Raw genomic sequence first — 18,992 nt, 5'->3', positions numbered from 1 at the left:
ATTTAGGTCTTTTCAAATCCGTTAATTCTTTTAACTCTAGAATGTTTACTTGTTATGTCAAATTTATTTTTTATTAAACTTTTTTTTTTAAAATGAAAAAAATTGATATATGAATATCTATTATTCATTTGTAATATCAGTATTTGAAGATATCTTTAACGATTACGTCTCTTTATACACAAGACGTGGTGAAGAAACACTAGGTGACCCCGGGCAGATTATGGGCAATCTGGGGGCTAAGTAATGTTTCCCACGAAGGTTAGGTCCAGCAGAGTAAGTGTACTTCAGGGAACCTGCAAAACAGACACCGTGAGCTCGTCACTGAGAAGGGGGGGGGGGGTTCCTCCTTGTGACCACCCTCCGGCGTGAGAATCAGTCTATATTGCTCTTTAAATATAAAAGTATATGAATACTATTAGAGCAATTATCAAGTAAGTTATACGAGATAGTAGATGATGAAATGATAATACCATTTGCTGTCTTTTATAGCCGAAGGTGGGTTTCCAAGGGGTTTAGCCGGCCCAACACGCTACCAACTGTAACCTATGCACGTGCCCTACCTGTGAGTGGTGGATAGGTAGCGGCTGACACAGAGCAGGCGTGCCGTGCACTCTTCGTCTTCTACCAACTGCAGGCTAGGCACGTGGTCTGGCAGGAGTTGGTGGGCAGGCGGCGGCTATTGGTCACAGTGCTGTGGCGTGCTGTCTGCCACGCTGCTGTCAGTGAGCTGTCGCATTCTTGGTCAGATCTTTTGTCTTTACCTCGTCAGGTATCACGCAAAAGATCCTCCATACGGACTGGCCCATTTTGGCGGGAGTTTTCCCCCTCCCGCCTTTGCTCATTCTTTCAGGTGACACTGAATATTTGTAAGTGTTAAGCCTTATGCGTGTAGCTATGCTGTGCGGGTAGCCTTCCCTGATGGCTTGTATCCGCAACTGCGGGAACAGGCGGGTTACTTTACCATTGGGAGGCTTTTCCCTGCGTATGCAGCTTGCATACTGCGCGTAGGCTTCTCTGAGCATGGTGGGTCCTGCGGGAGTAGATGGTCTTTGCGCAGACATCCCTGTTCAAGGTGAGTCATGCGGGACCAACTGAGCCCTGCTGGGACCTACCTCTTCAAGTCCCCCCAGTCCAATGTTCTTCTCACGAATGTCTAATAAAGTGAGGTGAACTTTTGGACTTAAGCAAAGGGTTTTGAAAAGGGGTTTTTGTAAGGTTTTCCATGGGGGTTCTTCCCGCGGAAGTCCTTGTCACTTGCAGAAATTCCCGAGTTTCCTGCTTGGTCTTTGGGTATGATGCGGGTAGGTCTGTAACCTCCTCGCAAGTCGGGAGCATTGAGTCTTAGTTGTGCGGATTCTCCCTGTGGTTCTGGTAGTTTTTGAACATAGTGATCAATTATGTTTAAACCACCAATTCCATCTTGGAGCCTCAAACAACGTAGTACTCGATGTTCCCGCTATGCGGGGATATTATTTCCGTTTTCACAAGCATTGCCCAGAAGATCCTTCCTGGTTTCAATTCTCAGCGGGTGCTAGGTATGTGAAGGGTTTTGCCTTTACACTGTACCTGCATCCGTCTTACGGTTACTTTACTTCCAAGGTATTCCTGGCGTCCATTCCCTGCGGGTGCTAGGTATGTGAAGGGTTTTGCCTTTACACTATACCCGCACCCGTCTTATGGTTACTTGGTTGCCAAATATTTTGGCTTCAATTCCCTGCGGGTGTTAGGTATGTGAAGGGTTTTGCCTTTACACTGTACCCTCACCCGGCTTATGGTTACTTGTTTGCCAAGGTAAGGGGTATTTTTCCCGCTTACTTTTTTGAACCTTAGTCTTCAAATTTTTAAATTTTGAAATTTGAAGAGTTGGTGGATGGATAACAACCCAATACCTCAAACGTCGTGCGACGGTTTCTTCTGACTGTGTCAGGACGTGCCAGAAGTTATGGCGACATGACATTATGTGGTCATTCCAGTTGCTTTTTCAGGCGCGTGGGCACGGGATTTCGGGCGCGTAGCCGCGAAATCTCTGGCACACGTCCTTTTGACAGCTGTTGCCAGCTTGCCTTTGCCACGCGTCATAGTTTCATTGCACCTTTGATTTCTCTCTCTTCCGTATTAAATTCATCGCATTAATTGCGATTACTATATAAAGGGGGAGAGGGTTATTTGCAATTCACACTTTCCACTTTCATCTCTTCTTCTCCAGTAAGTTCCGGCGAAGTTCTCTTTTCAGTAAAGCATTACTCTGAAATCTCTTCTTTCTTCCACCATGTCTTCTCACGATGCTGATGATCAGAAGACTGCTGGCGAATGCCAGTGTTCTCTTCCTGTCGAGCTGTACCAGTATATCGTCAGGAAGTTCATGCTCGAGTCTCTCGAGCCTGAGTTTCCTGAGCCCCACCATACTGTGTACGATGCCCCTAGTGGCAAGATCGGGGTTTATGCTGCGTTCTTTGTCTACGGGAACCTTAGGTTTCCGTTGACAAAGTTTGTGTACCGTGTCCTAGAGAGGCACGGTGTGCACCTGACAGAGGTGCACCCTATGGCCATTGCCAAGGTCCGGCACTTTGAGTGGGTGTGCCGGATACTGGGCCTTGAGCCCCTCGTTGACCGCCTGATGACCTTCTATACTTGGAGGTGCATCCAAGGGTGGTACACTCTTACAACCCGTATCAAGGGTTTAAAGATTTGTACCACCGAGCGGAGTCTTCGCTCATGGAGAAGAGAGTTCTTCTTCATATCCGCTCGAGCCATCCCCATTGCCATGAAGTTCAAGAATGGCCAGACACTTCCGAACCTTCCCGCCATCAACTACGAGGAGGCGGAATGGTTCTCGAAGATATCCCGGGTCCAGTCCCCGGTTTTCCGTTTTCCGGAGTCGGCGATGGTGATGCTGGGGATGAGCCGGGTGTGGAAGGCGGCGAATGCGGATAAGGTTCCGATCGTCCTTGAATATGGTTCGAACTCTGTCCCTTATGGTACGTCTTGTTTCATTTTGCTGACTTCGATTTTGTCTAACTTTCTTGTTGATTTCAGAGGGGAACGATCTTCAGTCGCTCCTGAACCCGCGGGAGGAAGATGGTCCCGCGCGGATGGGTACTCGTGCTCTGGACGAGAACGAGTTGCCCATCTTAGAGCAGACCGCGGGTCGGTTCGTGGAGGTTTACCCGCCAGGCCAAGAGATCCTGAGCCACCGACGGCCAGGTAAGCCTATCTTCTACCCTGAACCTCTCAATGCTGTGCCTGCTGCTGGAGTTGACATTTCTTCTTCTGAGGAATCCGCAGAAGGTCCTCCACTGGTGCGGAAGAAAAAGGCTGCCGTCGGGAAAGGCAAGGAGAAGGTGGCCTCTACGGCCGACCCGGTAGTCCTATCTGACTCGGAGTCAGATAGTGTAGAGGTGGCGGGGAAGCCCGGTGGTGAGGAGACCACCGCTCCGGAGGCTGTAGGTGTTACCTCCGGGGAGGCAGCGACGACGACGGTTACCGGTGTCAAGAGGCCGGCTCCATCGGGTTCGCCCCGCTCGTCCGTACGTTCAAGCTCAAGAAACCCCGTAAGTACCCCCATAATTCTTGTCTAGATTTGTTGTTTCAAATAAATTTTTCTAACACTTTTGCTTGTGCAGGTGTGGATGTTGACGCATTCCAGGGTGGAGTTGGAGCAAGTATTCCCCCGCCAATGACGGTAGGCTCGGTCAGCCTTCCCGAGGCGTCGACCCAGGCGTCTGCGCCTGCTTCCGCTGGTTCCAGCCTTCCTGAGGCTGTTCCAGCTGAGAAGGTGTCTCCGCCGGCCGTGAGTGCAATTTTTACAGCATCTTTCACGGAGCCGGCGGTTACTGTTGCTGAGGAGGTGGCGCCAACAATGGCTACCACAGCGGCTGCCACTATACCTGCGCCACCGGCACCGATGGCCGGACCATCAGGTACGCGCCGGGCTTCCCGCCGATCTATGCCACCTTCCCGTCTACCTGACCTGTTGGATGGATTTCCTTTAGGTTCAGGTGATGGGTTTGGCGGCTATCGGCCTGTTATTGACCCTACAGGTACGTAGGGTTCTTTTTCCTTTGTATATTTTTGTCATCTTTTCCTAACTGTCTTTGTTTCTTTTGCAGTGTCGGATTCCAATGAAGTGTATGTTCCAAGATGGAACATACGCCGAGGAACAACCCTTCGCACCCCTGTGGAGTGCGTGGATTGGGCTCGCCACGCTGCTCCTCATGGTGCGTTGGGGGAAGCCATGGCTAGCTACCAGGAGGGTAGGCTAACCAATGAGCTTCGGGTTCTCCAAGCCCGGATGCAGCCCCGCGTCGAGCTGCTTTGTCGTGAAAACGACAAGTTAAAAGCAGCTCGCGCCAAAGAAATATCTGAGACGCGGGCTCTGCGGGAGGAGAACCAGCAGTTGGCCGCTGCCCGCCGCCGAGAAGGAGAGAGCATTCAAGGCCCTCGAGGTTGAAGTCCAGGCGCGACTCGAGGCCCGCTCCAAGGCTGCCCAAGCTGTGAATGAACAGCTTCGGCTGGCTAAGGAGACTGCGCGAAACTCAACTGAGAGGGCTGCCAAGGCTGAAGCTGTTGCTGAGCCGCTTCGCGAAGAGAATGAGCAGCTTAAATGCAAATTAAAGGCTCTTCAGCATGCTCATGACGCCTTGGCAATGGAAGATGCCAAGAAGCTGCAGGAGATCCTTGACCAGAGGGGGGTGCTTGACCGCACTGAAAGGAAACTCAAAAGCGTCGAAGAGGCTGCCGCCAAGGAAGTTCAACTTGCCAACCTTGATAAAAGCGGAGCCGAACGTGCTTACAAAGAAAGTCAAGCTACCCTCCAATGGCTGCTTCGAGAAGCGTTGCCTCAGGTATCTTTATCTTTTTCTTTATCTTTTTCTTTACGCTTTCCGCTCGTAATTAGAAAATGTTCTTAGAAAATATTCTTTTGTAGGTTGTGCGTCGAGTCCTTTCAGAGACCTCTTATGACGATGCGATGAGTGCAGCCCTCAACGCTTCTCATGAGGATGGGGAGAAGACTGGCTTCCTGCTTGGTCTAGGGTTTGCTGAGAGAGGCTTTCCGCCCTCCAACTTCCCTTTATTCAATGTTAATACTGAAGCTGCTTATGACCAAGCTGTGAACCAGTACGCTGCCTTCCCGCATCCAGTGGTGGAGAAGGTGAATGAAGCTGCTGCTGCTGATGATGGGCTAAACATCCTTAAGGCTTTCCTTGGGCAGCCGCGCTCTGACGGTGCTGGTCCAAGCGGAGGTGGCCCTGAAGCCTGATCCTGAAGATCCCTTCCCACTGCTAGGATAGACTTAGCTTTGTATAGATTTCTTTTAGGCGGGTAGTTACCCAGCCATTCTTGTAATAGATTGTGAAATATTAATCTTTTTGCGTATAAGATTGTTATTTCCTTCCTTGGGTTCCTTGCTTTATAAACTTATGACTTGCATACTTAGTTTGAATTAGCAATTTTCCAAGTGTTTAGAATAAGAACCTTTGAACGTGGTTGATGATGGGTTAAAGTTTCGCCTCCTCCTTCGTGATTGTGCGGGTAAAACCGTCACTTGCACTTGGTAGGATGGCTAATCTTTACCCTCTATCTGACCTGCGTGTAGGTTTTCCTTTTCGAAATTTCTAAGGCATTAAGTTAAACCTTTGAACGTGGTTGATAATGGACTAAAGTTTTCGCTTCCTCTTTCGTGATTGTGCGGGTGTAACCGTCACTTGCACTTAGTAGGATGGCTTTAACTTTAGACCTATATCTGACCTGCGTGTAGGTTTTCTTCACCTTTTGAGGATAAGTAAACCTTTGAACGTGGTTGATAATAGGTAAGTTTTGCTTCCTCTTTCGTGATTGTGCGGGTAGAACCGTCACTTGCACTTGGTAGGATGGCTGAACTTTTGCCTTCATCTGACCGCGTGTAGGTTTTTCTTATCCTTTTTTAAGTGTTCATAAGTTAACCTTTTAACGTGGTAGATGGTAAGTTAAGTTTGGCTTCCTTGTTTGTGATTGTGCGGGTAAGACCGTCACTTACACTTACAAGGATGGCTAAACTTTACCTACATCTGACCTGCGTGTAGGTTTTCCTTAGAACTTTTTAACATTTTGGCGTTGTGTTTATGCGGGTATTGCCGCCTTCCACACGGAACTACTTCTTCCCGTAAGGGAAGTTCATAGGTTACAAGCTATCAATACATCATGAAAGGAGAATCATTTCCATTAGAAGTGGCTCTAGGCCTTTTCTTTACAAGTTGGAATTGATCTACATATAACATTTTCGTAATTGAGCTCCATTCCATGTTCTAGGGATGGGAGTGCCATCGAGCCTTTCGAGCCGGTATGCGCCCTTTCCCAGAACTTCCTTGATAACGTATGGCCCTTCCCAAATCGGGGCCAACTTTCCTGGGCGTTGTTGGTTCGAAGCCTCGTTGTTACGCAGTATGTAGTCTCCTTCATTGAAATTGCAGAGTTTTACCCGCGTGTTGTATTTTTGCATTTGTCGTTTGTAATTTTCTTCACGCACGGCGGCTAAGTCTCTGCGCTCTTCGGTTAGCATAAGGTCTAACCGTCTTTCCGCATCATTGTCTTCTGGTTGGATTAAGACCCTTGGTGAGGGTAAACCGATTTCGACTGGGATCATGGCTTCAGTGCCATAAGTGAGACTGAACGGGGTTTCTCCCGTACTGGTCTTCTTCAGCGTTCTGTTTGCCCAAAGGACGTGTGGAAGCTCGTCCACCCAACCGGATCTATGTTCCAAGAGTCTTCTCTTTATGCCTTCGACGATGCTCTTATTTGCTCTTTCCACCTCACCGTTACCTTGCGGGTGTGCCACTGAGGTAAAGGTGTGGGTGATTTGAAGTTCTTTCAGCCACTGCTGTAGCTTCTTGTCAGCAAAGTTGGTGCCATTATCGCTTACCAAATTCTGTGGAAGTCCAAAACGACAAATAATAAATTCCCAAATAAATTTTTTGATATGCTTTGCGGTTGTTTGGGCTAAAGGTTTCGCTTCTATCCATTTGGTGAAGTAGTCAATGGCTACCACTAGGAACTGAACATTCCCAGCTGCTGTAGGAAATGGGCCTGTCACGTCAATGGCCCACTTCTGAAATGGCCACGAGGAAGTGACAGGAACAAGTTCATTTTTCGGGCGATGCGTGTTGGGTGCGTAAAGCTGGCAAGATCTGCATTTTCTGATGTATGCCAACGCGTCCATATGCATCCCCGGCCAGAAGTATCCCGCGTTGTTTAGCTTGGCTACCACAGCGCGGGGGCCTGCGTGTACTCCACAGATGCCTTCTTGAACCTCCCTTAGGAGGTAGTCAGCATCTTGGTTGTCCACGCATCTTAACAATGGGCCAAGAAAGTTACGTCTGTAAAGGGTGTCATTGACCAGCTGATAATTCAGTGCTTTACAGCGTAGTTTTCTTGCCTGTGACTTTGACTCTGGTAACGTTCCTGCTTCAAGGTATTTTATTATTGGGGTCATCCATGTTTCTGTACCGGTTTGGATGACACAAATTTCCTTGTGCGGGACTGATGGTGTTTCGAGGAGTTCAACGCGGATGTCCTTTCCCAAGTGGGTGAAGGCCAGTGATGCAAGCTTGCTTAACGCATCCGCAGATTTGTTTTCGCTGCGCTTGACGTGTATGACTTTACAATCATTAAAATCGCGCATGATGGCTTTGGCCTGGGCAAGGTACAGGGCCATTGTGTCGTTCACAGCCGTGTACGTCCCGTTTATTTGGTTTGCCACTAGCATGGAATCTACATGGGCTTCCAAATTTTTTACACCCATTTTACGCGCAATCCTCAATCCGGCCAGGAATGCTTCATATTCAGCTTCGTTATTCGTACTTGGAAAATCCAGCCGAATAGCATAAGTATATTCCTGGCCTGCTGGATTTGTTAATTTTAACCCTGCGCCTGAACCCTCGTTACTAGCTGCTCCATCAGTGTAGAGTCGCCAGACCTCATTGATTTCGTGTGCTGGGGAGGGTTGAGCCTCCTCCTGGCACTCTTTCTCCCGTGAAGCGGGGACTTCTGCAATAAAATCAGCCAGGACCTGGCCTTTAATGGCTGGTCTCGGCTTGTATTGAATCGCATATTCTCCCAATTCAATTGCCCATTTGGCTAGACGTCCCGATAACTCGGGTTTGCCTAGAACATTTGAGAGTTTGAAGTTGGTGAGAATAGTGATTGGGTGACCCTGGAAATATCGTCTCAACCTGCGTGAAGCGTGTATAAGTGCCAAGACTAATTTTTCCAGGGTAGAGTACCGGGTTTCCGCGTCTGCCAGCACGCGGCTAACATAATAGATTGGCATCTGGATGCCTTTTCGTTCTACAAGCAGGACTGCCCCGGTTGCTCTATCTGTTGCGGAGAGGTATAGGATTAACTCCTCCCCCGCTTGTGGTGCTGTGAGTGTTGGGAGTTCGATCAGGCGTGATCGAATCTCCTGAAAAGCTGCTTCCGCTTCTGGTGTCCAGCGGAAGTGCGTTTTCTTCAAACAATTTCTTAGCGTTGACACAAAAGGGAACGACCTATCCGCATGGTTTGCCAAAAAGCGGTTAAGCGCGACTAGTCGTCCATTCAGTGTTTGAGCTTGTTTTATGGTGGTAGGTGATTCCATTTTGACAATGGCTTCGACCTTTTCAGGGTTCGCTCTGAAGCCATCTTTAGTAATAATGACTCCCAAGAACTTCCCTTCTTCCACCCCAAATGAACACTTGCTCGGGTTGAGCTTCATGTTTATCTTTCTGAGCGTGTTGAAAGTTTCCTCAATGTCTTTCAACATCGCCTCTGGCTCGGGGCTTTTGATGACCAAATCATCCATATAGACTTCCAAGTTTCTCCCAATTTGGGCGTGAAACTCTTTGTCCATTAGTCGTTGGTACGTGGACCCCGCGTTCTTAAGTCCGAATGGCATCATTTTATAACAAAATGTGCCATCGGGCGTCCGAAAGGCGGTTTTGTCCTGGTCATCTACAGCCATGTGGATTTGATGGTACCCCTTATACGCATCCAAGAAGCATTTAAGGCGAAATGGTGCCACCGAATCCACCTTGAGATCAATTTCTGGCAACGGATAACAATCTTTGGGGCATGCTTTATTCAAATCTTTGAAATCTATGCACATGCGCCATTGTTTGTTATTCTTCGGTACCATTACGGGATTTGCAACCCATGTTTGATATTTGCTAACGCGTACGATGCCCGCGTCAAGGAGTTCCTTGACTTGGGTTCTGCACGCGTTGGTTTGCTCGGGCCCCATTACTCTGCGCTTTTGTACGATCGGCGTAACGGCCGGATCGCATTTGAGCTTATGCTCTGCCTTACTCCGGGGTACACCAGTCATGTCGGCTGGTGTCCACGCGAAGATGTCTGCGTTTCGCTGCAGTAAGCGCTTGAGTAAGGTGCGTGTTGGATCAACAATTGTCGGGCCAATGGTAACGGCCTGATCGGGATATTTCCCATTGAATGCCCACTTTTCAGGTTCAGTGATGGTTTGTTTGGCCATCTTCGGTTTGGGTTTAGAGGAGACAGATGCGATGCATACCTGGGGAATGCCCGTGATCATCGCTATGCCTTCAGTTGTTGGCCATCCCATCATGGCGTGGACTGAGGATACCACGGCGTTGAATCTTGCCATCCCGTCTCTCCCGAATAGGATGTCATACGTATGATGTGGTTTTTTCATTACAACAAAATCCACATCCTCCGTGCGTGAATAATTCCCATCGGTGAGAGTGACGGGGAAAGATAGGGTGCCCAAGGGAGTGTTCATGCTGCCGTCAAACCCTTCCATTGAAGCGTAGACCGTCTCCAGGCGTTCCTTGTCTTCATCGTCTAGCTTGTCGAAGAACTGCCTGTACATCACTGTCGACGATGCGCCATTGTCAACGAGGGTGCGGGAGGTGATGTAGTGCCCCAGCTGGCTTTTAATGACAATGGGGCCTTCTTTGTTTGGGCCTCCCGGCACTCGCGGGAAGCGCACTTCTGCTTCCTTCCATGCGCATGGTTCGGTCATCGGTCTCTTTCTTCCTCTGACCTTACCATGGACCATGTTGATGCTGATGTCGACGGGCTTTCGTCCGTTACCCCTGTACCTGTTGTCGTTCCTTCCTCCCTTCTTGATAGATGCCACGAGGTGTGCGAGCCTCCCATCCTTGACGAATGTCTCGACGATGTCCCTCAAGGATGTGCACTCCTCAGTGCTATGGCCCTTTGTCCCATGGAAGTCACAAGACTTGCTTTGATCCGCATTGGGTTTCTGTCGGATCGCTGGGGCTTTTGGCCATGGCAGTTTTTCCGTGGCAAATATCTCCGTGACGCTCTTGGTGAGTGGCGTCCAACGGTTTTTCCGGTTCGAAGGGTGCGTGTTGTCCCTTCCGCCAACCAGAGGGCGAGAGCTTGAGGGGGTGTCAAAGTTTATCCTTGACTGCCAAATACCTTGCCGCCTCTTTTTGTTTAGCCGGGCGGTTCTCACATTGTTCTCCCTTGTCCTCTGTGTGTAGAGGTTTGTATTCTGGGGGAGATCTCTTCCCAGCTGTTTCTCCGTTTCGGCAAAGCGCTTGGCTGCCGTCATTATGGCATCCCATGTGGATGGCATGCCGTCTTTACCCGTCAGAGTGCGGATAAGTTCTGGGTACTCAGCGCCCTAAATGAAAGCGGCGCGAACGAGGTCTTCGCTGATGTTGCCCAGACTCAGCTTCTTGGAGTTGAAGCGGGTGATGAAGTCCAGTAAGGATTCATCCTCTTCTCTCACACAGTTGAGGATCGTCCACTGCTCCTCAGTGTGCTTCCTCTGTTGACTAAACTGTTGACTGAACTTGTTCTGGAAGTCTGCCCAGTCATAAATGTGGTGGACCGGTAAACGGTCGAACCATGCTCTGGCTGCTCCTACCAGAGTCATCTGGAACATGTAGCACCACGTGGGTTCCGTCCAGTTACTGACGGTTGCCCCCGCAATGAACCTGTTCAGATGGTCATCTGGGTCGGATAGACCATCGTATGTGCCAATGTTGGACATTTGTTTGGCACTCCTCGGGGCGATTGCTTCTGCAATGTCCCTTGCAAATTTTGACCTTCCTGCGTTTGTGGCAGTAGGTCTAAAGGCCTTGGAGAAGTCACGCGAGCTTTTTTCCGTGACTGGTTGGAATGCTTCCCCAAAATTCCTTTTTGGCTGGGGATCCGTTTCCTTACGCTTCCCTTTCGCCCTATGGCGAGGGTTCGCGTCGGTGTCAGAGTCTTCCCTCTCGTCGTCTGAGTACTCGTACTCACTACTCATGTTGAGGTGCTGGCGAGTACTACCGAATTCCTCAGCTTATTGGACTGAACGCAAGCGTTCGTCCAACTCAGCCTGAAATTCTTTTTGACGTGCCTCGGCCCATGCCTTCACTTGATCAAGTGTTTGGCGAGGGGCTCGAGTTCGTTTTTCCAGCTGGGCATCAGTGAATCCCAGTGGAATATTTACTCCACTTGCCCCTACATGAGTGACTGGGGTAGTGTTCGTAAAATGTACTTCACTTGCCCCAGCTTGGGTGGCTGGGGTAGTGTTTGTAAACAATGTGTTGCCGGTGTTTACCCCAGTGGCTGGGGTTGTGGTTACCGGAATTTCTCTAGTCATCTTGGAAGTTTTGAAAAACTGGAGAAAGATGTAGTTCTAGCTTTATGCACGGATGGCGCCAATGAAGAAACACTAGGTGACCCCGGGCAGATTATGGGCAATCTGGGGGCTAAGTAATGTTTCCCACGAAGGTTAGGTCCAGCAGAGTAAGTGTACTTCAGGGAACCTGCAAAACAGACACCGTGAGCTCGTCACTGAGAAGGGGGGGGGGGTTCCTCCTTGTGACCACCCTCCGGCGTGAGAATCAGTCTATATTGCTCTTTAAATATAAAAGTATATGAATACTATTAGAGCAATTATCAAGTAAGTTATACGAGATAGTAGATGATGAAATGATAATACCATTTGCTGTCTTTTATAGCCGAAGGTGGGTTTCCAAGGGGTTTAGCCGGCCCAACACGCTACCAACTGTAACCTATGCACGTGCCCTACCTGTGAGTGGTGGATAGGTAGCGGCTGACACAGAGCAGGCGTGCCGTGCACTCTTCGTCTTCTACCAACTGCAGGCTAGGCACGTGGTCTGGCAGGAGTTGGTGGGCAGGCGGCGGCTATTGGTCACAGTGCTGTGGCGTGCTGTCTGCCACGCTGCTGTCAGTGAGCTGTCGCATTCTTGGTCAGATCTTTTGTCTTTACCTCGTCAGGTATCACGCAAAAGATCCTCCATACGGACTGGCCCATTTTGGCGGGAGTTTTCCCCCTCCCGCCTTTGCTCATTCTTTCAGGTGACACTGAATATTTGTAAGTGTTAAGCCTTATGCGTGTAGCTATGCTGTGCGGGTAGCCTTCCCTGATGGCTTGTATCCGCAACTGCGGGAACAGGCGGGTTACTTTACCATTGGGAGGCTTTTCCCTGCGTATGCAGCTTGCATACTGCGCGTAGGCTTCTCTGAGCATGGTGGGTCCTGCGGGAGTAGATGGTCTTTGCGCAGACATCCCTGTTCAAGGTGAGTCATGCGGGACCAACTGAGCCCTGCTGGGACCTACCTCTTCACGTGGGAATATGTAGACATTTTAGTAACTATATCTTAAAAAATCTCTAAAACTGTTTTCACATAAACATAGTTTTAGTATCAGAAAAATATTAACTAAATGTATCAACATCTAACGAAGTTGCGTTAATGTATTTAAAAACAGCGAAGCGAATAGTTATTTTTACATGAAATTCATGTTAGTAACAAAGGAGTAGCCTCTACATATGAATGATTGTGCAAGTAACAGGCATTTATCGTGTTTCAAAAATAAGCTCACAAAATGAGTTGTGAAACCTTTACATATCGTAGAAAATTAAGTTAACTTGTTCTTTTAATTTTTTTCCTTTTTTTTCTCCATAGTTAACACTGAATAACAAGAAATAAGCCCAATTTTATGTGTGGAGCAATGCTCTAATGATACCCTAATGATACCTTGATGATTTTCTTTAAGGAAAGTCAATGATTCTAGCTTTCGTTCGTGACAAAATGTCGTGTGCGAGTAAGAGGTTTTACCACAATCGGCTTTCGAGCAGTGGTTCTCTTTCACCAGCGCTATTTACGATCACATGTGTGGGTAAACTTTTACTAATAAGTGTATATTTGGTAGGGAGCTTTCAAGAGCTTAAGAGCTTCTAACTTGAAGCTTTTAAGAAAAAACTTTTAAAAAGAGTTCATACTCAATAAGAAAAACCTTTTTATATTTGAAATTTTACAAGTTTGATACTTAAACTTCTATCAACTTTTGTTAATTTATATAATATTTAAATATTTAACTCTTATTCAAAACCAACTACCCTCACGATTTTTTAAGAGGTCATAATTTATTTTAACCTTAATATTTTTTTTTATTACATCATAAAAAAGAGCATTTTATTTTATTTAATTTGAGTATAATATTTTTGCTATACTTCTTTAAATTTAAAAAATTAACATAATACGTGATTACCTGTTAGGATCGTTAACAAATCGAGTCAGGTGAGCTCGGGTCATGTGTAAGACCAAATTAGTGTCAGAACGACCGATACAAAAGGGGTTAATTTAGATTTGTTCATGTCGGTACGATTTTGAGTCGAAATGGGTCAGGTCAGAACGACCGATACCCTAAATGTACACCGGGTGACCAAGCTTTGTTAGTCATTCAATAACAAGATCAAAATAAAAAATAACAAGAGAGAATTTATTTAATATCAATAAAATATATTCTTTTGCAAACAATGTATGAAATAATTAGTATTTTATGCTAAAAATCTATTTTTAAAGATTAAATTTTTATACTCGATAGAGTTTAAATCCATAACCTTCTATTTTATACCTTAATCACCTTACCGCCCATGAAAGTGAGAATTCAACTAAAGTTTGCTTTCTCATCTTTAATTACTTCACTTAATCTTTGATTAAAATCGCATGCAAGATAAATATGTTAAAGTTTAATATAAAACTTCTATTTATTTTGATAATTTACTTTTCAAAGGTGACCCATTCATTTAACTGGCAAAGCCCAATAAAAATGCATGTGGCCCAATAATAAAACTCAAAACGACGTCGTGACAACCTACCCGCTTTATCCTTTTGAATCATTCCTCAACGGCTAGTTTACCCAAGTGACCGTTTCAAGAAACCAAACACAATCATTAATCAAAACCTTATACACCCTCAAAACAACCTTAAACCACGCAAACTCTTGAAACCCACAAAACAAAATGGTGTACACATACACTCCAACCTACTACTCATCACTCCAAGACTCAATCACATCCATCTGCAAGAACATCCTCCCCTTCTCCTTCAAGAAGCGTCGGTTGCCCGCAATTGCTGCGGCCGAGCAGCGCCTGTGGAAGCAGCAGTCAGATAACTTGAAGTGGCAGCAGGAGTCTTTCCATCAGATTTTGAACTTGATGGGGCTGTGTAAAGAAGGGATCTTGGCGGAAGCTGAGGTTTCGGGGTTTCGGGCCCATTTGATTGAGACGGTTGTCACGGTGGATGAGGTTGAGCAGCCGGTGATCTTGAGGGATAAGTTGATCTTCTTGCAGGTTAGAGATTCTGTTATTTTTATTTTTATTTATTTTTCTGGGTGTGTTACAAAGTTGTTTTTTTTCCTCTAATTTTGGGAAAATTGTAATTAAAATCAAGATTTGAACTAATTGTGATTTGGGTTTTTATTGCTGTGAAAAGATTGGTTATGTCTTTAATTTTGGGGAAATTTTAACCAGTTGGTGGAGGGTAGTAATAATATCAAGTTAAACTAATTGTGGTTAAAATTTGTTTTTTATCTTTTGATTTGGGGAAATTTTCAACTTTTGGTTGAAATAATATCAAGATTTTAATAAAAATTTTTTTCCAACTAAATTGTTATTTGGGTTTTATTTCTTGATCTTAAAAAATGATTTTATTTTCTTTAATTTTGGGAAAATTTGCTACTTTTTGGTGAAGGATAGTAATAATTTCACGATTTAAACAAATTGAGATTTGGGTTTAAATTATTTCTTTTTTCTTTAATTCTGGAGAAACTGTAACTTCTTGGTGGAGTGTTTATTTTTTTTTTCTAAAAAAAATTTGGGAAATTGTAACTTGTTGGTGGATGGTAGTAATAACTTTAAGATTTAAACAAATTAAAATTTGTGTTTTTTCTTGATGTAATTTTTTTTGTTTCTTTTTTGTTTTTTGTTTTGTTTTGTTTTTTGTTTTTTTGTTTTTTTGAATTTTGGGGAAATTGTAACTTTTTGGTGGAGGGTAATATCAAAATTTTAACTAATTGTTATTATGGTTTCTCATGATCTTAAAAAAATGTTTTGTTTTTCTTTAAGTTTGGGCAAGTTACAACTTCTTGGTGGAGAGGAGTAATAATATGAAGATTTAAACTAATAATGGCTCTTAAAAAAATAATTTATACTTTAATTTATAGAATCCTTAATTACTTTGTGTTTCTTGAGTCTCAAAAACTTAAATTTATATGTTTTTGTAGGATGATTATAACATATATCAAGATTTGAACTACCTATAAAGGTTTTTGTGGAAAAAAGTTAAATTCTTTTATCATTTTTATTACAGGAGTTATTATATGCAAACTGCATATCAGAAGATGAGTATCATGCATCAAAGACTCCATTGCTGCAAAGACTAACAGCTCAAGGAGTCAAAATTGACCCCAAAGATGTGGTTCTTGCTGGACCTCAACAAAAGAACCCGAACGACGAATGGTCCGTAATCGATTTACAAGATTCAGGTTCAAAAAACAAGTCAAAGCAGCAAAAGTCAACCATCAAACAAGTCAAAGCAGCTGCATCCCACAAAAATATGAAAGATGAGAACTTTACTCCGAGTCTTGCAATATCTCAAGAAAACCCCTTTTGGAACTGCGAGTTAAAAGAAAAGGACGACGAAAAACCGACAATTCTCATGAAAGAAAGTGTGGTCGTTGAGGAGTCAGCGAAAAAGTCAAAGAGGAAGCCGTTTAAGGGACTTGATGGTTTTATGAAATGGAAAAAGAGCGATGATTTGGAGAAGGATACAGTTCCGTTATCGTTAAATGATTCGGCTAAAGAAACTTACAAAGGCATTCATGAGGGGACAGATTCTAAAATGAAAAGAAAATTGTATACAGACGGCTCATCTTTTGATTTCTTTGTTGATAAGGTGATTTAATTTTAAAAAAGTTGTTTTATTTGATCTGAGTTATGTGTTTTGTTGTGCTTATGCATATGTTTTTCGCAGGTCTTAGGAGATAAAATCAAGAAGGAGCTAATGAAAACAAAATCCGAACTTCAGTTATCGTAAGCGATCTTGTTGTTGTTCTTGAAACATGATCTTGATTTACTTTCTTGATGCAAAGTATTTAACTACAATATTTGCAAAATCTTTCAGGGATGATCAAATTGAAGTGATTTCAACTCGGCTTCCTATCGATAAAACTGACCTGAAGAAGTTCTTCCCCAAGTAAGAAACTTTTAAATTTCTATGATAAATAATCATTTTTCCAATAATTTCTTATTTTAATAAGTCATTTTTATTTTTTTTTGTTTTTTATTTTAATTTTTCTGATGAGAATATAGTTAAAAGGTTAATGTTTCCAATATTTCTTTTTATTATTTTGTTGAGAATTTTTTTTTGAAAAATTGTTATTTTTTCCAAAACTTCTTACTGTGATGAGGATTCTCTAAATGGTTACTTTTTCTAATAATGTCTTTTTGATGAGATTTTTATTAAAAAAGTTGTCATTTTTACCAATAATAATAATAATTATTATTATTATGAGAATTTCAGGAAATGGTGTGATCAATATGGAGAAACAGTGTTGGAAGTGGTGAGAAAAGAGTTTAAAGATCATGTTAATGAGATCAAGAACATGTCAACTTCAGCCATGAAGAAGAAAGAGCCGATAATATCCGAGGAAAAATGGACAACATTTGACAATATTGATGATGAAAATTGTCATCCGAATCTTTTTGCTGATCGGGCTCGGGTTACACCAGGATCCCAGAAAGATGTTCGAAGTGTTCGCGTTTCTAAAGTTAGAAACAGTTCAGATAGGTTGTTCAAGAACAACCCTTTCTTTGATTACTAGGCCAAGATGTGAATTTGGCTTTCATGTGTTATAATATGTTCTTTTGTTGATGTGTTGTGAGGTGGTTTATGTGAGGGTTTTAATGACTAGTTTTATTTGTGTATTGTTGAAATTATTATGTCTAGTATTTTCAGTATTTCTCTGGAAATAAACTTGAAAGGTATTATTAGTTAACATTTATATGCCAGTTTACTTGTGAACTAAATTCAGTTTTCAACATTACTTACAAAAGTTAATCAGACTTAAAGAAACAAAACACTAATGAACGAACGAGACATGTAAATAAGAGATAAAGGTAGATTTAATATTTGAATATAGTTTGAATTCTGATAAAGCTAGATTTGAAATTTACCGTTACAGATATATGTAAAAATCTCTAACGGTAAATTTCATTCAAACAACCAGCGAGACGCTAGAAACCAACAAAAAAGTTAAAAAGAGAAATCACACCAATCTTTCTAAACAATATTTTTGAAAGGAGAATGAATTTTTATCCAGAGAAAACTTAAGGATTTTATATCTTCCACCATTTTTACATGCCGGTTGTGAGAATAACCCCGTATAACACCTGACGGTCCGTAATGCTAGAGCCTTGATACTCAAGCAAGTCACGAATCCAAAAGACATAATCACGAGGAATATGACACCAGTTGCTAACAAATTGCCAAGACGGTGAAAATTTGTTCACTAGTTTCCTCATAATCTCCACAAAGTTTGCAATATAGTGGGCCAACATCAATGTTTCTTTTTGATAAACCCACAAGACTCAAGAGTCTTTCCATTTCGGCCTCCCAAACGATAATATTTATCCTTTTATTTTAGGAACCCAATCCACTTCAAAACAAAACAGACGAGGGAATTTAAAGAAGAAAACAAAAGTTTCTTCGTAGATACTATGGAAAATAACACCCGAATCCATCGGTTCGGGGAGGAACTAAGGGTAGTATGACTCAATAAATTCATACATTACGACAACTCGCTCCATTCCACCTGGTTCAAGGTTTTCTTCCATCTCCACAAACGGACCGTATTCGCATCCAGCTTGTCGTAACACTCATAAACAAAACACTTTTTATTATTATTATTATTTTTTTCTATGGAAATAAGGTTGGGGAATTTAACCGGCTCTTACCTTTTTAGTTTGTCGACCAAGAGCATTAAAAATTCCAGTCCTATCGCGTATATTCATTCATTTAAACTATAAATTCCTCTACTCAATGAATTCCAAATCTAGTTACTTCAAATTTCACTTTATTTGACATGATCCTCCAAAAATTATAAAAAAATAATAATAATAATTAAAAGCTAAGAATAATCCAACCATAAACATTATAAGAAACCAACTATGTAATTTTGTTTTCTTAGTTAATAAATTTCTTATAAGTTATGCTATTATGCATGACAATTATATTATAATTAATTATCGGACGCTGTCGTGTGTAGGTGAATATCAAAACGTTTGAAGTATTGAAGTTGCAAGGGTAGTTTTGAATGTCAAAACGTAGATGAAAATGCAAGCTGCAGTTTATTTGAGAATAGAAAAACTCATTTCGTTGAATGCGCGTTGTAGAAAAATAAATTATGTATAAAATAATTATAAATGAAAAAATAATACAAAAAAAGGTTACGTGTGTGCTCGTAAGTAAAAAAATTAATCGAAATAAAGAAGCGGGACCCGTGTCATATGTTTGGCAAGCAACACCCATACCAACCAATCTATGTTTGGCAACTGTCATCAAGTTTGAATCTCAAACAAGTAAATATAATTTTACTAGTTTTTATCTCCGTATTACGGAGACTGTTTTATATTATTCATTTTTAATATTTATATATTTTTTTTGAAGTTTAAATT

The 18,992-nt window shown here is 43.3% G+C and overlaps 1 protein-coding gene across 1 annotated transcript; it reads left to right on the top strand.

The window, feature by feature from the left end:
• The first annotated feature begins 14,230 nt into the window (after positions 1 to 14,230).
• LOC143596633 (uncharacterized) lies at positions 14,231 to 17,297 on the top strand. Its single transcript, XM_077075357.1, has 5 exons — positions 14,231 to 14,609; positions 15,628 to 16,212; positions 16,291 to 16,349; positions 16,441 to 16,512; positions 16,840 to 17,297. Exons 1-5 carry the CDS (start codon positions 14,280 to 14,282, stop codon positions 17,138 to 17,140), a joined length of 1,347 nt encoding a protein of 448 aa, XP_076931472.1. The 5' UTR covers positions 14,231 to 14,279; the 3' UTR covers positions 17,141 to 17,297.
• Positions 17,298 to 18,992: the final 1,695 nt, after the last annotated feature.

This window comes from Bidens hawaiensis, unplaced genomic scaffold, assembly GCF_021521415.1.
Source record: "Bidens hawaiensis isolate Kalapana, Puna unplaced genomic scaffold, B.hawaiensis_p1.1 tig00046799_1, whole genome shotgun sequence".
Taxonomy (NCBI): Eukaryota; Viridiplantae; Streptophyta; class Magnoliopsida; order Asterales; family Asteraceae; genus Bidens; species Bidens hawaiensis.
The sequence above is the reverse complement of the archived record's forward strand: the minus strand, read 5'-3'. Positions and strand labels throughout refer to the sequence as shown.

What these genes read in the sequence shown, in the direction of transcription:
- LOC143596633 (XM_077075357.1), top strand. Translation starts at nt 14,280, where the DNA reads ATGGTGTACACATACACTCCAACCTACTACTCATCACTCCAAGACTCA. An exon ending in AAATCCGAACTTCAGTTATC is followed by an intron (nt 16,350 to 16,440) that starts GTAAGCGATCTT and finishes AAAATCTTTCAG; the next exon opens with GGATGATCAAATTGAAGTGA. An exon ending in CTGAAGAAGTTCTTCCCCAA is followed by an intron (nt 16,513 to 16,839) that starts GTAAGAAACTTT and finishes TGAGAATTTCAG; the next exon opens with GAAATGGTGTGATCAATATG.